Source organism: Elgaria multicarinata, chromosome 4 (genome assembly GCF_023053635.1).
Source record: "Elgaria multicarinata webbii isolate HBS135686 ecotype San Diego chromosome 4, rElgMul1.1.pri, whole genome shotgun sequence".
In the NCBI taxonomy this organism is placed as follows: Eukaryota; Metazoa; Chordata; class Lepidosauria; order Squamata; family Anguidae; genus Elgaria; species Elgaria multicarinata.
The window spans coordinates 145,933,645-145,955,696 of record NC_086174.1 but is presented as its reverse complement, the minus strand read 5'-3'; the positions used below and the strand labels follow the sequence as shown (position 1 = coordinate 145,955,696).

At 40.7% G+C, this 22,052-nt stretch overlaps 2 protein-coding genes across 5 annotated transcripts in view; one reads left to right on the top strand and one right to left on the bottom strand.

The window, feature by feature from the left end:
- Positions 1–22,052, bottom strand: part of ISM1 (isthmin 1) — a 325,195-nt gene that overhangs the window by 166,840 nt on the left and 136,303 nt on the right. The gene's annotated exons all lie outside the window — the stretch shown is intronic.
- TASP1 (taspase 1) overlaps positions 1–22,052 on the top strand; it is a 120,368-nt gene that overhangs the window by 60,991 nt on the left and 37,325 nt on the right. For all 3 annotated transcript variants that reach the window (XM_063125341.1, XM_063125340.1, XM_063125339.1), the window contains exon 11: positions 19,030–19,140. In XM_063125341.1, coding sequence (XP_062981411.1) covers positions 19,030–19,140 — 111 coding nt within the window. The remainder of the gene's footprint in view (positions 1–19,029; positions 19,141–22,052) is intronic.

Here is a 22,052-nt window from a genome sequence, read left to right as displayed (position 1 = left end):
TTAGATGTACAAGGGGCTCTAGCTTTCTACCTTCATCTGACTTTTCCATTCTGCAAGGCTGTGTAACATTTTGTCTATTATTGTGGCAAAAATAATAGTTGTTTCTTGACCCAACAGCTTTTCATTTCGGTTTCAGAAATGGTAAAACTGTTATGCACTGGCTCGACTCTATCACAGTCAGTAGGTGCATATTCCACCAAGGCTGTTGGGTTTTTTTTTAAGAGGTGTTTCTCTTCAAGATTTATGCAAGGATACTACCTAATCGCAGCCCACAATGTTCATAAAGCACTATTGCCTTGATGTTGTTATTATTATTATTTATTTATTTATAATTATTTTTAATTATAAATTATAATTATAATTTAATTATAATTTAATTATAATTATATATATTTATAATTATAAATAATTTATTTATAATTATTTATTTATATTATTATTTATTTATGTTTGTCCTAGGAAAGACTAGAGATGTGAAGGGCTGAAAAAACCCGGAAAAATCCGGGGAAAATGGGTTTTCTGTTTTTCCCCCAAAGCCTTTTTTTTTCCCCAAAAAAATTGAAAAAAAAAATGAAAAAAGGGATTATGGGATGTTTTATTTTAGCATGATGAATAAAATGTTTAAGACAAGGTGTTCAAATGTTTACTTCTCCAAATGATTTCTAAAAGCTACGTACAGTTTTTACAATTATCACAATTTCTGTGCACCAAGGACAAGCAAGTCCTAGGTTGCAAATTGAGACTACAGCTCTCAAATTCAAGAGCAAGATGCATTTCTACCTCTAGGGGGCACTGCCACTGAAGCAGAGACTGAAACTGATAGGGATAGCTATAGCTCAGAAAATGAGTCTGGTTAAATTTCATGCATATTTATTGAATCTTCGTCTCCCCCTTTTTCTCAGTTCTTTTTATGGGAATGGGTGCTTTATGTCTGCTTGACACTATGGAGGACTTGCAGAGATATAAATAATTTTCTTTGTTACTAATGTTGATGGTTTCCTCTGTTGCTGTTGTTTTAAATTATTTTTTGCCTACGCCTCATAAACTGGCAATACCAAAGAGGTTCCTTACAGTTCAGGTGTTCCTAACAGTTCAGGAGCTTGTAGCCCCATTTGTAAAAAGTAAATTCAATTTGTTATAATTGTTTGAATACACTGTACTTTTAATATACAAAATGTAATAATTATATACCAAACCAACTTGGACTTAATTACATTTTATGTTCCTAAAGTAACAAAGTGACTTTCAATCTGTAAAAAGTTATAATATTGCATTATTTCAATTTCCCCCCCAAATTTCCATTTTTTTCTGGAAAAAAATGGGGAAAAACCCATTCCCTCCCCCCCCCAATGGCTTCAAAATTTCCAGAAATTTTACATCTCTAGGAGAGACACTTCCTTTGGGTGGGTAGTGCTTTCATCTGTAGTCACTTGACTGTTTCCTCCTCTTTTGATAAGTCAGCTGGTTAATCACCCATATGTGTGATGCCCAGAGACTACGAAGAAGGACAGGTTACTTACTTGTAACTGTAGTTTTTTGAGTGGCCATCTGTGCAGTCACACAGCCAATGCTCCTACCCCGCTACAGGTGTTCTTGTATTTCAGCATTAGTTTGGGTAGTATCGTTGCAGTGCTCTCAGAGGAACCGAGGGAAATGTGGGAGTGCCACCCTTTGGGCCTGTGTGGGAGTAGTGGCTTCCTGCTTAAACATCTCAGCTCTAGAAATTTCTGGTGGAGGCTTTATGCAGAGAGAGTTACAGAACTACCGTTAAAGGTACGCAACCTGTCCTCCTTCAGCAAAATGGGTTGCAACCCTCAATTGATGAGGAATGCCTTCTTTATACTCTTGAGAGAGTATCAGTGGCCCTTCTTTCCTTTTGATAATAAGGGTCCTCCATAGAAGAAGAATACACCCCTCAAGCTGCATCCTGATAGTTCTGTGGTGGCTTCATCAAGTATGGTTTTCCACTTTTCCGGTTTCTGTCTTGTGTAGATACTAACACCTATCTATCTAACCAGACTTCCTGTCTGGATTGAATTCCATATCATGACCCCTCATTCTCCTTCAAATGGATAACTTGGAGGATCCACTCTTACAGTGGTAGCAGTTCAACTACAAGTGCTTCTGGATAAAATGGATAATATAGATCTAATCAGGCTTCCTCTGTTGGGAGGAGGATATGGGGGAGTGCAACCTTATTGATTCTCCTTGATAGGGCCTTTGATCGCATCGATGATATGGTATCCTGCTGCCCTGGCTCTGTGGGTTGGGATTAGGGGCATGGTGATATGGTGGTTCCAGTCATACTTGCTGGTTCAGTTCCAGAATGTAGCAGTGGGAGATTTCTGCTTGATCGCATAGGATTTGAACTGTGGGATTGTGCAAGGTTCTATCTTACCTTCCATGTTGTTTAAATATGTATGAAGCTGGCTGAAGTCATCGGAGGTTTTGGAGTAAAGTGTCAACAATATGCTGATAATACCCACTTCTGTCTCTTTATTACCTGAGTCAAGTGAGATTGGGCAGATCCTGAACCATTTCCTGGACTCAGTAATGGGCTGAATGATGGCTAATAAACTGAAGCTGAATCTTGACAAGATGGAGACACCACTGTGGCTAGGTGGTTTTTATGTACAGGAAGGTGGTGCTCAATCCTTTATTTATTTATTTATTTATTTAATTAATTAATTAATTAATTTATTATATTTATTTGTATCCCACCTTTTGCCCAATACTGGGCCTCAAAGGTTGCCCTCCCGGGATAGAATATCACCATGTGTGAGTGGCTGTGTTACCGTTTGCACAAGAGCACTAAAAGAGCACCTAAAGACTAACAGATTCATTGTAGTGTAAGCTTTTGTGTGCCATAGTCCACAAAGTCTAATGTCTTTGATGAATATTTAGTGGATTTTGGCCCACAAAACTGTATGCCACAGTGGATTTTCTAGTCTTCATCATCATCAATGATGATTTTCTAGTCTTCATCATCATCAATGCCAACTTTTTATTTTTAGAAACTAAGAAGGTATAATTAAGCAACAGAAGTTGGCATTGATGATGATTTTATACCATAGGGGTATATATAATCCTAATAAATATCTCTAGCTTTTGAAAGCGAGTACTTAAGATAGTACATATCTGTCATAGTTCAGTTGTATCCTGTGTCTGCTTTTCTCATAGCAAACCAGCTTTGCCTTTCAGTTAAGAGTTTTTAAAAGATCAACTAGTAAAGGGTCTGACAGAACAGGCTGAAAGTGTTGTCAAACTTACTTGCTGATGGTCCCGTGTTCTCATCCTTATCCCGGTCCTCTTGTAGTCTTTTGCCAGCCTCTTCCCAGACTTCTAACCTCTCTGTCTGCCTCACCTCTTTGCTGTTCATTGACCATTTATGATGTCATAAAGAGCCTATGTTGTCAGATGGTGTCATTGGCTTAGTTGCCTTGGTGACAAAAGGGAGTAAGGCAGCTGACCCAGGTAGATAATTGATTTAAAAATTGATTTAAAAGTGGGTTTAAAATCAATAATTTAAATTGAGACTTGTAAATTATTGATTTTAAATCCACTTTCTAAGTCTTTAAGGGATTCTTAGTATAGATTTTAATATGTTGGTTTTCAGATATCAGTTTTAAACCAGGTTGTTTTTAAAAGACAATGAATAAAATTGAAATGGATTTTTGGATTATTATTTTTTTAAAGGATTTTTTTTTTAAAAAAAAGAAATCAGTTTAAACAAAACTATTCCTAGGGAGTTATTGAGGCCTTAAAATTAGAAAATCAATGCCTGTGAACAATATTTGATAAATTAATCCTTATCAAAGGCATATGCCATGGACTTTCATATGATGTTTTACATGTTACATATGATGTTTTGTAAACCGGCCAGAGAGCTTTGGCTATGAGGCGGTATATAAATGTAATAAATAAATAAATATAAATAGTGCAGATTGGATGAGCATTTTTGAAGCCTCTCACTGTGAATGATTGGAGGACACTGACCTCTTACAGTATGTGTGTGATGTGTCGGAACTCTGAATTGCGTAACTCTGGAATTTGCACACATGATGTGACTTTAATAACTCTGTGGGTCAAAAAAGTATTTTCTTGGAATCAGTCACCTATCAGCCACCTAGAACATGTTATATGGATAGTCGATGCAGTTCATAGAATCATAGAATAGTAGAGTTGGAAGGGGCCTATAAGGCCATCGAGTCCAACCCCCTGCTCAGTGCAGGAATCCACCCTAAAGCATACCTGACAGATGGTTGTCAGCTGCCTCTTGAATGCCTCTAGTGTGGGAGAGCCCACGACCTCCCTAGGTAACTGGTTCCATTGTCGTACTGCTCTAACAGTCAGGAAGTTTTTCCTGATGTCCAGCCGGAATCTGACTTCCTGTAACTTCAGCTCGTTATTCCGTGTCCTGCACTCCGGGATGATTGAGAAGAGATCTCTGTGTGACAACCTTTTAAGTATTTGAAGAGTGCTATCATGTCTCCCCTCAATCTTCTCTTCTCCAGGCTAAACATGCCCAGTTCTTTCAGTCTCTCTTCATAGGGCTTTGTTTCCAGACCCCTGATCATCCTGGTTGGTGTTTCTTCATTCTCCATTCTCACAAGTTCTTGACAGTATTCTGAAAGAGGAGGGTGTGGTGGCACCTGACCTGTGGCTTTAAAGTGTGTCTGCCCCAGTCATGTGTAAAGTGGATGTGATTTAAAGTGCAAAAGGGGGTGAATATTGTACCCTTCCGCCTGCTCTCAGGTTTTCTCCCTACAGTCTACCTATTCCTTGAGGCTATTTTTCTCAAGCCATACTCTAGTCTGAGAGATAAATCTGGCTGGGCTTAAAACAGCAGTGGGGACAGAGTGGGAGGTGGTAAAGGAAGAAACAGATAACTAGTAGAGGGCGTTTCTCCCCCAGTATTCTGTTCAGAGTGCCCCTTTTATGCTTTAAAGTACGCCCCTTGCTTCTGTTTAAAAACTCAGGTCTGCCACTGTCTCTTATAAGCTGGCTGTTCATCTCACCTTCTTAACAAAGGCTACAATCCTGGGCACATTTATCTTGGACTAAACCCAATTGAACGCAGTAGGATTTCCTTATGAGTAAATCTGTTTAGTGTTATGTTGAAATTTACAATATCTACAAAAGATGTGGTGGTGATGGGTTGCTTTGTTTTTATTTTTTCTGTAGATTGCAAACATAATTTTGCTGGCAGATAACTTTTTTATTCGTCGCTATATATCGCTTTTAAAACTGGATTTTAGTTGGATTTATGTGGATTAAATAGCCTGGGTGTCTTTTCTGCTTTTAGAATTGTATGTTGTGATAAGAATTAACTGAAATGCATGTAATTTTTTTTTGTCCCTTTCCAAATAAAAGCACTTCCCCAACATACTACTTGACTAATGTATTGAAAATAGGCTGTCTAATTCTCTAATCACAGCTGGGGGCTCACATGAGTGAATGATTCTCCATATTAAAAAAAAATCCCTCCACATAGAAAACAAGTATGTTAGGCTAGAACTCTAGTTTTTTTTTTTTTATATATAATTTTTATTCATTTTCAACACTATATAAACATAGATAAACATTACCAAATATAACTAAAACAACACAATAAGAAAAAAAAAATAACATCAAACTTCTGTTACATACATCTTGAATAAATGTTGAGTACAATATCAAAAGCTATTACATATACCTTATCAAACTATAACATCTTCGCTCTTAACATAAAAGTGCACCCCCCACCTCGGGATCATTCTTGAGTCCAAAATCTAATCGTTTCTTCTGCTGGTGGTTTCCCACTTCCCTTAGTAAACACAAACACTAGGAACTGTTTCCAAATTCCTTCGAACTCATTTATTTTAGTTATGCCTTTTCTCCACTTAATGTTACATGTCAATTTATCATTGATGGCTATATCCCATACTTCTTTATACCATTCTTCAATAGAATATTCCCCTTGGATCTTCCAGTTCCTAGCTACCATCAACCGTGCTGCTACCAACAAACTCGATATCAGCTCTATAGTTCCTTTTCCACACTTTATCTCTTCAAATAGTGACAGCAATGCTATTTTTGGTGTTTGTTCTATTTTCATTCCCACTATTTCTTCAATTTCTGAAAACACCATCTTCCATAATCTTTGTACATATTTGCATTGCCACCACATATGTAAATACGTTCCTTTTTCCCCACAACCTCTCCAACAATTTGCTGAATGTTGATCACTTATCTTATTCAATCTAACCGGGGTTAGGTACCACCTCCATAAAATTTTAAAATAGTTCTCCTTTATTCTTACTGATAAACTTCTCAACACTCTTTGTTTCCATAGTCCCTCCCAGCTCTGTCGCCCTATCTGTATCTTCAAATCTGATTCCCAAACCATTTTCTCTGTATTCTCTCTAAACTCCTTCTCTAACAATATTTTATATATTTCACTCATTAATCCTTTTGAGACTATACTATCTCCTTTTCCTTTCTCCTTACTTACTACTAATTCTTCAAACCTCGTCATCTTTCTACACTTTCTATTGTCCTTAATCCACTTTTTATTCCATTGTTCTAATTGACCATATTCTAACCACAATAGCTTCTTCTCCTTTAACAAATTTTCCATCTCCTCTCTTGTTTTAATATCACTTAACCAATCCTTTAATTTTATTTTATTTTTTTCTTTTAATATTTTACACAATCTACCCTTTAGATCCTCTGGGAAATTCTTTAACATTATTATCGGTGCTAAGGGAGAGTTGCTCGGAAGCAGCTTCCCTTTAAATTTACTCCAAATTTCCCATTGAGTCCTCAGGAGTGGATTATCTATACTTCCAACCCACTTTCTTCCTCCATCTTTAAAAAAAACATTCTCCAAATTCATCTCTACCTTACTTATGTTTTTTTCTTCCATCCAATATAAATCTCCTACTCCCATAATTGCTTCTACAACATGTCTTAATCTATTTGCTACGTAATATAATTTTATGTTTGGGAGACCCATTCCGCCCTTTTTTTGGCTTAGGTACCAATTATTTTTATTCACTCTTGCTCTCTTTTCTCCATTACAATATTTATTAATAATATTTTGCCAACTTTTTATCTCGGTTTCTGATATTTTTATAGGTAACATCCTAAATACAAAATTAATTTTAGCTAATATCTTCATTTTTATCAAAGCTATTCTCCCAAACCAAGATAAATTTAATCTTTTATATTTCTCCAATTTCTCTAATACCTCCTTCTTTAACTTCGTTAAATTTTCCCTTTCTAAATTTTCTAAATTTTTGGTAATTTTAATTCCTAAGTATTTAATATCGTCCTTGACTTTCACTTCCATTCCCTTAAGTGCCAAATCCTTTTCTTCCTTCTTAGTATAGTTAAATAGCATCATCTCTGATTTAGACCAATTTATTTTTAACCCTGTAATTTTCTCAAATTCCCTCAACTGATATTTAACTCTTTCTAATTTTCTTAATGGATTCTTAATGGTCAATAAAGTATCATCCGCGAACATGTTTAACTTTATTTCCCTTACCTCTCCAATTCCTTCTAACTCTTCATCCTCCCTTAGTGCCTTCGCCAAAACTTCCATAACCATTACAAACAGGACCGGCGAGAGCGGACATCCTTGTCTTGTTCCTCTGGCTAGTCGTATCTTTTCAGTAAGTCCGTCATTTACCACCACTACCGCCGTATTTTGGGAATATAACTGTTCTATTACATTTTTAAATTTATTTCCAAATCCCAGTTTATCTATAATACTCTTTAGTGCCTGCCAGCTCACACAATCAAAAGCTTTAAAAATATCCAATGCCATAATACCTGCCTTAATATTTGCTTTTTTTATTACATTTATTACATTTAAAACTCTACCCACTAAATTATGCATATGCCTTCCTACCACAAACCCACATTGATCTGCTCCTATATATTCTGCCAAAAATTTATTTAGCCGTTTAGCCATAATAGATGTAAAAATTTTGGCATCCTGATTTATTAAAGAAATAGGTCTATAAGAATCGGGATTAGTCAAATCTTTGTCTGGTTTTGGGATCAGAATTATCACTGAATGTTCCCATGATTCAGGTATCTTCTCTCCTAATAATATCCTATTATAAAGTTCCATTAATTTTGGAACCAAGTAATCTTTGAAGACCTTATAGTATTCTGGACCCAATCCATCTGCTCCCGGTGATTTACCAACTTTTAACTTATCAATAACCTCTTCAATTTCTCTTTGAGTTATTACTGACTCCATTAACTCCTTATATTCTAATTTTATTCCCTTCTTTATAAACCTTCCAATATACTCCTCCACCTTTTCTTGTTGAATTTCTTTACCCTTATACAATTCCTGATAAAATTCCTGAAAATTTTTTATTTTGGCTTTCATTGCATGACAATAATTCCCTCGGCTATCTTTCAACGTTTCTATCCCATTCCTTCCTTTTTCTTTTTGTGTGAGCTTGGCGAGCAACCTCGAGTTCTTATTGCTATTTTCAAAATATTCCCTCTTCATATACAATAAATTCTTTTGAACCTCCTCTATATTTAAATTTTCTAATTGTTTCTTCTTAGCTTGTATTTCCACTAATTTATATTTATCTTTAACTCTCCAATATCTTTCCTCCAAATTTTTAATTTCTATCTCTAACTTATCCTGCTCTACCCGTTGTTGTCTTTTTAAAGTACAGGTTTCTCTAATACAGATTCCTCTTACTACGGCCTTCATGGTGTCCCAAATGACTGACCCAGCTGTTCCTCCTTTTTCATTTATTTCCCATGACTCCGACAGTTCCTTCTGAATTTTCTCTACTACTTTATTATATTTCAATATCTTTGTATTCAACTTCCATCTATATGCCTCTTTATAATCTTTCTTAACTGTAAATTCTAAACTTAACAAGGCATGATCAGTTACTTTTATTACCCCTATTTCCATCTTACAAATCTTCGTTGCAAAATCTTTTGAAACAAATATATAATCTATCCTGGAGTATGTATAATGAACTGGGGAGAAATATGAGAACCCAGGCCTATTCCCATTAAGTAAACGCCACGAATCTAGATAACCATTTTCTTTTACCAATTTATTCAGTATAGTCATATTATTCCTCTTTTCAACCTTAGTGGGATTTGACCTGTCTCGTTTATTATCCATAACCATATTAAAATCCCCAGCTAATATAGCATATCCTTCCTTAAATTCTTCTATTTCTTTAAACAACTTTATAAAAAACTCTCTATGCCTCTCATTTGGGGCATAAACATTAATCAAAGTATAAACCTTTCCCTCAATTTTACCTTTTAACATAAGATATCTGCCTTTATCGTCCTTTTTTACTTCTTCTAATACGAACCCACTTTTTTTTGAAATCAAGGTGGCCACTCCATTTTTTTTAGATGTCCCTAATGACTTTTCATAATAGGCTAGCCACCTTAATTTTATCATATTCGAATTCTCGGAGCCTTGATGTGTTTCTTGGACCATTATAATATCTGATCCCTCTTTATTAAATAATTGTTCTATTCTCTTCCTTTTCACGACTGCCCCCAAACCTTTAACATTGAGTGTTGATACTTTTATCTTTTTATCCATAACCACCCTTTTGAAATCTCTTCCGATCCCTCGTGCTCAGTAATTCAAAATTACTTACATAAAAACACAAATTCCACACATAATACTCCCCCCCTCCTACCTCATAAACAAATACAACAACAAATATAACAATAAACCCTAACCCCCCCATCATCTCCCTCCCTCCCTCCCTAATAACCCCCCTCCCCCTCTCCCACCCCCTACTTTCCCCCTCCCCATATCCCCGCGAGTCTATTACTCCGGCCACCCAATTAGGGGAGAGGGGGGAGGCGGTGCCCCGCCATGACGACCCGATCTCTGTATTTAATTAATTATCATATCAATTATCTCATAACATTTCTCTTTACCCCATCCCAGATGCTCCTGCCATTGCTCCATTCTCTTCCCCAGCTCCAACACTTCCATTCTTCATTAACCCCAATCTCTTCAGCAGCTCCCTTCCTTGCTCCAGAGAGGTTACTCTATAATCATTCCCAGCATGGGAGAACTTTAAAAAAACCGGGTAACCCCAAGCATATCTCACTACATTTTTTATTAATATTTCAGTTATTGGCTTGATGCTGCGCCTCCATTGGAGTGTTTGCTGACAAAGATCGTTGAAAACTAGCACTGCTTTGCCTTTATATTTAATCATAGCCATAGCTCTCAGCTTCTTCATTACTAACTCCTTCTTATAATAACTGCCAAATTTCACAAGCGTTATGTGCGTGGAGAAAACCATTTTTGTATGGAGGAACTTCTACGCGTGTGAGCCCTGTAGTCTGATGTGGTAGAGTTCAGACACTAAATGAGCCAAAACACAGCTAGAATATTTAAAAGGGCAGGTCACCTTTATCTCTGGCATGCCATTTTTATTCATCAGCTTATATTTAAAAGAGAAAATTACCAACATAACTATTTCCCACCCATCAGCCAGCTGCTGGTAAAGTCAGAGGGTGTGTACTGGCTGCCCAGCTGCGTTTTGCACTCCCCCGAAGGCTGCCAAGAAATTTGGAGGTGAAAAGCACTGGGTTTATCACAGCTGGCAAGCTCTCATTGCTGAATCCATGAAGTTTATAGTTTGCTAAACTTCTGGGATCCAGGCTTTGTAGCGTAGAGTTTGAGAAATAGGTTTACCTTCACTCAATGCTTGAGGAGCTATCTCTGGAACACTGGACTTGGATGTTAGTCGAGGAACAATGTGGTGGTCAGCAGTCATATTGAAAATATCGGCCTCCTTCAGTTTGTTGTTGTTTATTCATTCAGTCGCTTCCAACTCTTCATGACTTCATGGACCAGCCCACGCTAGAGCTTTCTGTCGGCTGTCGCCACCCCTAACTCCCCCAAGGTCAAGTCTGTCACCTCCAGAATATCATCCATCCATCTTGCCCTTGGTCGGCCCCTCTTCCTTTTGCCTTCCACTTTCCCTAGCATCAGCCTCTTCTCCAGGGTATCCTGTCTTCTCATTATGTGGCCTAAGTACTTCAGTTTTGCCTTTAATACCATTCCCTCAAGTGAGCAGTCTGGCTTTATTTCCTGGAGTATGGACTGGTTTGATCTTCTTGCAGTCCAAGGCACTCTCAGAATTTTCCTCCAACACCACAGTTCAAAAGCATCTATCTTCCTTTGCTCAGCCTTCCTTATGGTCCAGCTCTCACAGCCATAGGTTACTATGGGGAATACCATTGCTTTAACTATGCGGACCTTTGTTGTCAGTGTAGTGTCTCTGCGCTTAACTATTTTATCAAGATTTGTCATTGCTCTCCTCCCAAGAAGTAAACGTCTTCTGATTTCCTGGCTGCAGTAATCTTTGTGGCCAGAAATACAAAGTCTGTCACTGCCTCCACGTTTTCTCCCTCTATTTGCCAGTTATCAATCAAGCTGGTTGCCATAATCTTGGTTTTTTTGAGGTTTAACTGCAACCCAGCTTTTGCATTTTCTTCTTTCACCTTTGTTATAAGGCTCCTCAGCTCCTCCTCGCTTTCAGCCATCAATGTGGTGTCATCTGCATATCTGAGATTGTTAATGTTTCTTCCTGCGATTTTAACTCCAGCCTTGGATTCGTCAAGCCCAGCACGTCGCACGATGTGGTCTGCATACAAGTTGAATAGGTAAGGTGAGAGTATACAACCCTGCCGTACTCCTTTCCCAATCTTAAACCAGTCCGTCGTTCCGTGGTCTGTTCTTACCATTGCTACTTGTTCGTTATACAGATTCCTCAGGAGGCAGACAAGATGACTTGGTATCCCCATACCACCAAGAACTTGCCACAGTTTGTTATGATCCACACAGTCAAAGGCTTTAGAATAGTCAATAAAACAGAAATAGATGTTTTTCTGGAACTCCCTGGCTTTCTCCATTATCCAGCGGATATTGGCAATTTGGTCTCTAGTTCCTCTGCCTTTTCTAAACCCAGCTTGTACATCTGGCAATTCTCGCTCCATGAATTGCTGGAGTCTACCTTGCAGGATCTTGAGCATTACCTTACTGGCATGTGAAATAAGTGCCACTGTCCGATAGTTTGAACATTCTTTAGTGTTTTCCTTTTTTGGTATGGGGATATAAGTTGATTCCTTCCAGTCTGATGGCCATTCTTGTGTTTTCCAAATTTTCTGGCATATGGCATGCATCACCTTGACAGCATCATCTTGCAGTATTTTAAACAGTTCAGCTGGGATACCGTCGTCTCCTGCTACCTTGTTATTAGCAATGCTTCTGAAGGCCCATTCAGGATGTCTGGCTCTAACTCACTGACCACACCGTCTGAGCTATCCCCGATATTATTATCCTTCCTATACAGATCTTCCGTATATTCTTGCCACCTTTTCTTGATCTCTTCTGTTTCTGTTAGGTCCTTGCCATCTTTGTTTTTGATCATACCCATTTTTGCCTGGAATTTACCTCCGATGTTTCTAATTTTCTGGAAGAGGTCTCTTGTCCTTCCTATTCTATTGTCTTCTTCCACTTCCGCGCATTGCTTGTTTAAAAATAATTCCTTATCTCCTGGCTAACCTCTGGAATTTTGCATTTAATTGGGCATATCTCCCCCTATCACTGTTGCCTTTTGCTTTCCTTCTTTCTTGGGCTACTTCCAGTGTCTCAGCAGACAGCCATCTTGCCTTCTTGGTTTTCTTTTTCTTTGGGACATTTTTTGTTGCCACCTCTTGGACAATGTTGCGAACTTCTGTTCATAGTTCTTCCGGGACCCTATCTACTAAATCTAGTCCCTTAAATCTATTCTTCACTTCCACTGCATATTCATTAGGAATATTAGTGAGCTCATATCTAACTGATCTGTGGGTCTTCCCTATTCTCTTTAGTTTGATTCTAAATTGTGCAATAAGAAGTTCGTGATCTGAACTACAGTCAGCTCCAGGTCTTGTTTTTACCATCTGTATAGATGTCCGCCACCTTTGGCTGCAAAGGATGTAGTCAATCTGATTTCGGTGTCGGCCATCTGGTGAAGTTCATGTATAAAGCCGTCTTTTCGGTTGTTGGAAGAGAGAGTTTGTTATGCACAGTGAGTTGTCCTGGCAAAATTCTATCAGCCTATGTCCCGCTTCATTTTGTTCTCCTAGACCATGCTTACCTGTAATTCCAGATGTTATTTGACTACCCACCTTGGCGTTCCAGTCTCCTGTAACGAAAATAACATCTCTTTTTGGTGTATTATCCAGTAGGTGCTGCAGATCCTCATAGAACTGATCTACTTCTACTTCTTCAGCATCGGGCCTCCAGATGCTGCTTTTAAATGCCAGATCGGTGCATAATAAGACCTCCCTCATCCACGACTTAATTGTGGATGAGGCAGCCGATCTGGCATGTATAACCGAGACCTGGGTGGGTGAGCAGGGAGGAGTCAGTCTCTCCCAGTTATGCCCACCGGGGTACCTGGTTCAGCATCAGGGTAGACCTGAGGGCCGGGGAGGGGGGGTTGCTGTGGTCTATAGGAATTCTATCTCCCTCTGCAGGCTCCCTGTCCATGTGACTACTGGTCTGGAGTGTTTGCACCTTGTGTTGGGTCAGCAGGACAGATTAGGGATTCTGTTGGTGTACCGCCCACCCTGCTGCTCAACAGATTCCCTAGGTGAGCTGACGGAGGTGGTCTCGGCTGCAATGCTGAGATCCCCCAGACTGTTGGTTCTGGGTGATGTCAACATTCATGCCGAGGGTGCCTTATCCGGGGCGGCTCAGGATTTCATGGTCTCCGTGACAACCATGGGACTGTCCCAACATGTCATCGGCCCAACACATGTAGCGGGGCACACTCTTGACCTGGTTTTCACAACTGGACATGGAGATGGTGATCTGGAAGTGGGGGACCTTACATCCCTCCCTTTGTCATGGTCGGATCACTGCTTGCTGAGGTTTAGACTTACAGCAGCTTTTCCCCTCTGCAAGGGTGGGGGACCTATTAAGATGGTCCGCCCCCGGAGACTAATGGATCCAGATGGTTTCCAAAGGGCTCTGGGGAGTTTTCCGGCTGATAGGGCTGGCTCTCCTGTCGAAACCCTGGTTGATCTGTGGAATGCAGAAATGACCCGGGCAGTTGACAGGATTGCTCCCGAGCGCCCTCTCCTGAGTAGAGCTCGTACGGCTCCGTGGTATACCCCAGAGCTGAGAGCGATGAAACAAAATAGGAGAAGGCTTGAGGGCAGGTGGAGACGAACTCCTAGTGGATGCAATCAAATATTGGTAAGTGCCTATAGTAAGGCATATTCAGGGGCACTGAGGGCAGCAAAAAAACAATACTTCGCTGCCACTATTAAATCTTCAATTTGCCGCCCAGCGGAGCTTTTTAGAGTTGTCCGGGGGCTATTACATGCTGGCCCCAAGGACATGGTAGAATCATCTGAGGCCCGCTGTAATGAATTTGCCAGGCACTTCCAGAATAAAATCTTTTGCATCCGCCAGGACTTAGACTCCAGTGTTATAGCAGGTGAATCTAGTGAGGTGTCCAGAGTACAGTCTTGTCCTGTAATCTTGGATGAGTTTCAGTTGGTCCAGCTCGAGGATGTTGACAAGGTGCTTGGACAGGTCCACGCAACCACCTCTGCTCTGGATCCTTGCCCCTCTTGGCTAATAAAAGCTAGTAGGGATGGAACAGCCGGCTGGGCCAAGGAGGTGATTAATGCCTCTCTACGAGAGGGAGTGGTCCTAGACCGTCTGAAAGAGGCAGTAGTGAGATCACTCCTGAAGAAAACTTCCTTGGACCCGGAAAATCTTAGTAATTACAGGCCGGTAGCAAATGTTCCATTCCTGGGCAAGGTCCTTGAGCGGGTGGTGGCGGGACAGCTCCAGACACTTTTGGATGAGACTGATTATCTGGATCCATTTCAGTCGGGTTTCAGGCCTGGTTTTGGCACGGAAACAGCCTTGGTCACCCTGTATGATGACCTATGTCGGGAGAAAGACAGGGGGAGTGTAACTCTGTTGATTCTCCTTGATCTCTCAGCGGCTTTCGATACCATCGACCATGGTATCCTTCTGGAATGTCTGGCTGAGTTGGGAGTGGGGGGCACTGCATTGCAGTGGTTCCGCTCCTACTTAGCAGGACGGCTCCAGAAGGTGGTGCTTGGGGGACATTGCTCGGCCCCGTGGACTCTTCGGTATGGGGTTCCACAGGGGTCGGTCTTGTCCCCCATGCTGTTTAACATGTACATAAAACCGTTGGGTGCAGTCATCCGGAGTTTTGGAGTGCGCTGTCATCAGTACGCTGATGACACGCAGCTCTACTGCTCCTTTTCAACTTTATCAGGTGTGGCTGTGGATGTGCTGAACCGGTGCTTGGCTGCGACAATGGACTGGATGAAGGCTAATAAACTGAAACTCAATCCAGACAAGACTGAGATGCTGCTGGTGGGTGGTTCCTCTGATCGGATGGGGGGTGTTCAACCGGTTTTGGATGGGGTTGCACTCCCCCTGAAGGAACAGGTTCATAGCTTGGGGGTTCTCCTAGAACCATCTTTGTCACTTGAGGCCCAGGATAACCTAGCTTCAGTTGTCCATACTTTGGTAACTTCCAAATTAGATTACTGCAACGCCCTCTACATGGGGCAGCCTTTGAAGACAGTCTGGAAACTGCAGCTTGTGCAAAATGCGGCGGCCAGATTGATAGCTGGAACAGGAAGATTTGAGCATATAACACCGATTCTGGCCCGCTTGCATTGGCTGCCTATATGTTTCCGAGCCCAATTCAAGGTGCTGGTTTTAACCTATAAAGCCCTACATGGCTTGGGACCACAATACCTGATGGAACGCCTCTCCCGACATGAACCTACCCGTACACTGCACTCAACATCTAAGGTCCTCCTCCAAGTGCCTACTCCGAGGGAAGCTCGGAGGATAGCAACAAGGGAGAGGGCCTTCTCAGTGGTTGCCCCCCGACTGTGGAATGATCTTCCCGATAAGGCTCGCCTGGCGCCAACGTTGTTATCTTTTCGGCGGCAGGTCAAGACCTTTCTCTTCTCCCAGGCATTTTAACAGCATTTAATAACGTTAAGTTTGTTTTAATGGACCCCAGAATTGTTGTTTTAAATGAATACTGTTGTTGTTTTTATACTGTTTTTATGTTTTTTAAATTTTTTGTATACTTTTAATGTCTACTATTTTTAATTGTTGTAAACTGCCCAGAGAGCTTCGGCTGGGAGGCGGTATATAAATGTAATAAAATAAATAAATAAATAAATAAATCTGTGGTTGGGGCATATATTTGGATCACTGTGATGTTAAATGGCTTACCCGGAATTCGAATTGAGATCATTCTATCATTTTTTGGATTGTATCCAAGCACTGCTTTAGCCACTTAATTATTAATTATGAAGGCTACTCCATTTCTTCTGTGATCCTCTATTCCACAGTAGTAGATCTGGTGGTGATCTGATGTGAAGTGGCCCATTCCAGTCCATTTCAGTTCACTGACACCCAATATATCTATATTTAATCTTGACATCTCACCAATAACCACATCCAATTTGCCCTGGCTCATAGATCTTACATTCCAGGTTCCTATGGTGTGTTGATCTTTAGAACATCGGATTCGTCGTTCACCACCAGCACCGTCGGCCGCTAGCCATCCTTTCGGCTTTGAGCTAGCTGCGTCATCACATCTGGGGCTAGTTGAACTTATCCTCTGTTCCTCCCAAGTAGCATTTTGACCATCTTCCGACCTGGGGGTCCCATCTTCTGATGGTGTACTGACATATCTCTGGTTGTACTGATCCATTTAGTTTTCACGGCAAGAATATTGGGGTGGGTTGCCATTACCTTCCCCAGGGATCGTATTTAGTCTGACCTCTCTACCATGACCTTCCCGTCTTGGGTGTCCCTTCACGGTTTAGCTCATGGCATCCTTGAGGTGCTCAAGCTCCAGCACCATGACAAGGTAACGACCTCCTTTGCTGGAGCTCCTTCAGTTACAGCTGGGTTTTTTTTAATGACATTTAGAACGACGTTGATGAAAGAGCATCTGGATTTAAGACCTTGTTATGTTGTGTTAACAATGTACATTAAAATGATAACTTAAAAATGCTTGCTTAGTGTGTTTGAGTCAGTGAGGGTCTCAGCAGAAGAGGAAGGGCTTTACTTGTGGAATGCCTGTCTATCCAATTTTTGGGGTTTCCCCTTCCACTTCACCATATAGTTTATCCTAATCAGCAGGTCGCCTGACTCTATATAGCCTTTTCAGGGTGTTGGAGTGGTTGCCATGGGAAGGAAGGCGTGGGGAAATCCACTTTCATCATAAATCTGGATCCAGCCCATTATCTCAACCTGGTTTGATATCTCTAGTAGTTAACATTGGTGTTTCAGTTCCTAAAAGACTCTCATTGCAGAACTAGCTATTGGTATAAGTCACATAGGCTGGTCAAAGCATTGTGGGAAAAGTATGTGAACCCTTGGAAATTCAGGAATACTTAATAAAGTAGAAGGTTCATTGGGGAAACAGAACATAAGGTTAGGCATATAGTGCAAAGATAATAGACTAACTAAAATACTTTTTAAAAAACATACATCAGGGATGAGCAAGTTGTGGCCTTCTAGATGTTTTGGCTTACATCTCCCATCAGCTCTAGCCAGCATAACCAATGGTAAGGAATCATGGAAGTTGTAGGCCAAAACAGCTGGAGGGTCACAAGTTGGCCTCTCCTGGAATAAATGGTAACATTTCAAGAATAAGATATGCAACTTTGATACTTAGTAGAAACCTTTTAATATGTGTAGTAGAAGGGAAATTGGCAGCCTCTCCGTTGCTCATGCTGCCTTGGGGCTCCCTGTCTCCTAGGTTCGTGAAATCCTTAGTCAGAGCAGAAAGTAAGTGCATACCGAAAATACACTTTTTGTTACCCATTTTGTGACAGAGACCTTGGGGAGGGGACTATATAAAATCACACGAAGCAGTCAAATAATATTTATTTGTTGGTTGATTTTCCTGGCACCTGAAGTATCAGACATTTGGAAGAGGTTTGAACGTTGCCTTAAATCTAGTTGGAACTGATCCTCCACCCAACCAGCCTGTGAAACATCTTTAACTGATACACAGCTATGTGCACCTTGAAAGCAAAATGCAGCATTGCATGAGCAGACTTCCACTCCCTTCTGTTCACCACATGTCCCCCAAATCTGTTCTGAAGGGTCCACCAATCCTCCAGAGCAGCTCTTTTTTGGGCAAGGGGGCATATACATGGTTGCTGGGGAAGTGACAATCCATTCCTCCTATGGTGTTACTTCCTCTGCCATCAGATTTCACCCTGATTGTCTAAGTAAGTTGTTGGCCTTGGTTATTAATCTGTAAAAACAGTGGTGTAACAAGGTTTGGGTGGGCATGGATGAGAATAAGATTGTCAGGCACTTTGTATGTTAGCACTTGAGCCCTTAATACACAGACACTTTTTTGAAAGTAAGATCCATGGTTTGTACTTGAAATAACAGCCTTCATTATATCGTACAAAATAATCCCGGAAGACCAAGTAGTACAGAAGAAAATTTTTATATTCACTCTTTTTAAATGTTCTTCTTTTCTTCTGCATTCTTCTGCTATCTTGTTCTTATGTCTTATGCCAGTGTAGTATAATGGCTAAAGGGTTGGCCTAGGAGTCAGGAGGTCCGGGTTCTGGTCCCCACTCAACCATGGAAACCTACTGGATGGCTTTGGGCCAGTCACAGACTCTCAGCCCAACCTACCTCACAGGGTTGTTGTTGTGAGGATAGAAAGGGAGAGGAGGAGGATTATATATACCGCCTTGGGTTCCTTGGAGGAAAAAAGGTGGGATATAAATGCAGTAATAAATAAATAATAATAAAATAACTCACTGAAGTCATTCTGGGATTTATGGATTGAAAATAGTACTGTAACAATTCTCGCCCCGCCTCCCCCTCCCCGAATGTTGCATTAAGATACTGATTTTTCACGGTACTCATATATGTTAACCATGCTTGCTTATGTGTGTGTTATGTAGGTTGTGGAGAGCACCTTGTTCGGACCTTACTGGCCAGAGAATGTTCGTGTGCTTTGCAAAACGAAGATGCTCATCAAGCTCTGCTAGAAACTATGCAAAACAAGTTTATTAGTAAGTACAAAAGTTGTCAGCAAAACTCTGTTTCCCTGATATTGTTTGGGAGCTGGTATCAATCTCGTCCTAGCTTGCATTCTCTGTCTCCCCACCCTCCCAACCTTACACTGATCCGATTTGCACTTAATGGCAATTTCTGGATTTTTTAACCCAGAAATTGCTGTGGCCAAGTGGGAGTGAGCAAGCGAACTGTCTCCCGTGTGCTCATCTCTTCTGATTTCAATCAACAATCCAGGAATCTCCCATGGTTTGTTGTTGGGGTAACTCTGGGTTGTTTAACCCCTAAACAACACAGAGTTCTTGGGTTCGGTCATCACGATGACAACCCAGGAATAGGCCGTACTTAAATTACTGATTGAAAGCAGAAGTGACTAACATGCAGGAGGCAGCACGCTCACTTGCTTCTGCTTGGCTACAGCAATTCCTAGATTAAACAACCTAGGATTATCGTTATTTACGAACCGGGTCTCTGTCAGTATTGTAACTTAACAAACGCCCTACCCTCGCTTCTGGTGAAGTAGACATACTTAGAAAATGCACATGCTCACTTTAACACTATGAAGCCAGTGCAATTACATGGCAATTATATGGGGAAAGGTGATGCTCCACCTCTTTTTCTTTCAAATGCACATCTGTAGTTCAAGAAGTTTCACTTAGGACTCCTGAAGCAAGCACATACAATTTTAGTAAATGTTCCAGCGAGTAGCTGTGTTAAGTCTCTCCAGAGTGGTAGAGATGTTAGTGTGTTGCAGCAATACCAAGAAAGAATCTTGTGGCACCTTAAAGCCTACCAAATGTATTATGATATACGTTTTTGTGGGCTAGAATGTATTTGATCTGTGGACAGCTTATGCCATAATTAATTTGGTACCCTTCATTGTTAAGTCTGTTGCAGCAAAACTGGTTCTGGTAGCTTTGTGGATCTTGTGGCCTGAGCATATCCTGAAGCCTGTGAAATGATTTGGAAGGTTGCTAGGTCTATAGTTTCCATCCCCACCTCCATGACATTGATGGATTTCCACTTCCCAGGTGGATTGTTGGAATGAGGGGCATAATCAGACATTGATATTTTCTGGTACTGATATTTGCAGCTGGCAAACACTCCTTTCCTGGGCATGGGCCTTGAGCAGGTGGTTTCTAACCAGCTTCAGACACTCTTGGATGAGACTGATTATCTAGATCCATTTCAATTGGGGTTCAAGCTGGGTATTGGAATGGAAACTTCCTTGGTTGTCCTATGTTGCGAGAGAGACAGGCGTAGTTTGACCTTGTTGATTCTCCTTGATCGCTCAGCGGCTTTCAATACCATCGACCTTGGTATCCTTCTGGGATGATTGTCTGAGTTTGGAGTGGGAGGCACTGTGTTGCACAGTCCGCTCCAGAAGGTGGTACTTGGGGAATATTGCTGGGCCCAGTGGATTCTCCAGTATGGAGTTCTGTAGGGGTCTTTTTTGTCCCCCATGCTATTAACATCTACATGAAACTGCTGAATGTTCTCATCTGGAGTTTTAGAGTGTGTTGTCATCAGTATGCTGATGGTACGCAGCTCTGTTTTTCCTTTTCATCTTCTTCAGGTGAGGCTGTGGATGTGCTAAAGCCTGGCTCTGACAATGGACGATAAGGGCTACTGAACTGAAATTCAATCCAGAGAAGATGAAGATGCTATTAGTGGGTGGGTCTCCTGACCAGATGGAGGGTGCTCAACCTGTTCTAGATGGGGTTGCACTCACCCTGAATGAGCGGAGGGTCCTCCTGGAGCCACCTTTGTCACTTGAGCCTCAAGTAACCTCAGTGGCATGGAGTGCCTTCTACCAACCTTGGTTGGTGGCCCAAGTACACCCTTTTCTGGACAGTCTATGCTCTAATAACCTCCAAGTTAGATTACTGCTACCTTCTGAAGACAGTTCGGAAGCTGTAGTTTGTGCAAAATGTGGTGGCCAGATTGATAACAGGGACAAGAAGGTCCGAACGTATAGGACCAATTCAGGGTCGCTTACGCTCGCTATCTGTATGTTTCGAGCTCAATTCAAAGTACTATTTTTGACTGTTAATATCTTACACTGCTCAGGCAGACAATACTTGATGGAGCACCTGTCCTGGTATGAACCGATCCATACACTACATGTCTAGCACCCAAGGCTCTCCTCTGGGTGCCTCCTCCAAGAGTGTCTTAGGGTGGCAACAAGAGAGAGGGTCTTCTCAGTAGTGGCCCTCCAATTAGGGAATTATCTCCTTGATGATACCCGCCTGGCGTCAACTTTGTTATGTTTTCGGCGCCAGGTTAAAACTGTGCTCTTCTCTCAGGCATTTGTCAGCATATATTGAATTTTTAATTAGGTTGTGGATCGTCTTTGCTGATTGTTTTAGATATATGTGTTGTTTGTGTGCTATGTGTTTTTATGTGGTTTTTATTTTAAATGCTTTTTTTGTACTTTGTATAATTTTTAATGGTTTTTAATTTTTATGAACTATATAATAAATGAAAATGAAATGATATTCTCCCCCCGCCGCACTGAACCTACAATACTTGCCTCAACCCATACGTTTCTCGTAAAATAGAAACTTTGGGTTATGAATGTTTCTGATTTCTTCTAGAAGAAATTGAAGAGGCCAATGGCCTTTTAATGACCTGGCTTCAGGCCCAGACTTCTACATGCAAATGAATGTGGAAAATGTGTACAAACAGTATTTTGTTTGCAGAATTAGTTGTATATACATAATTTTTTGTATAAAAGGTTGGCAACAAGTTCTTAACAGAGAGGACATTTTTACAAAAAGTTGAAATTGTAAGAACAGCATTGAAGGGAAGGGGAAAATGGGGAATTAAGGATTTAAAATGTACATAAAATTCATTCAATGATCTTCTTATCATTATGTATTATATTTAATACCGTATAAGTAAAAATATA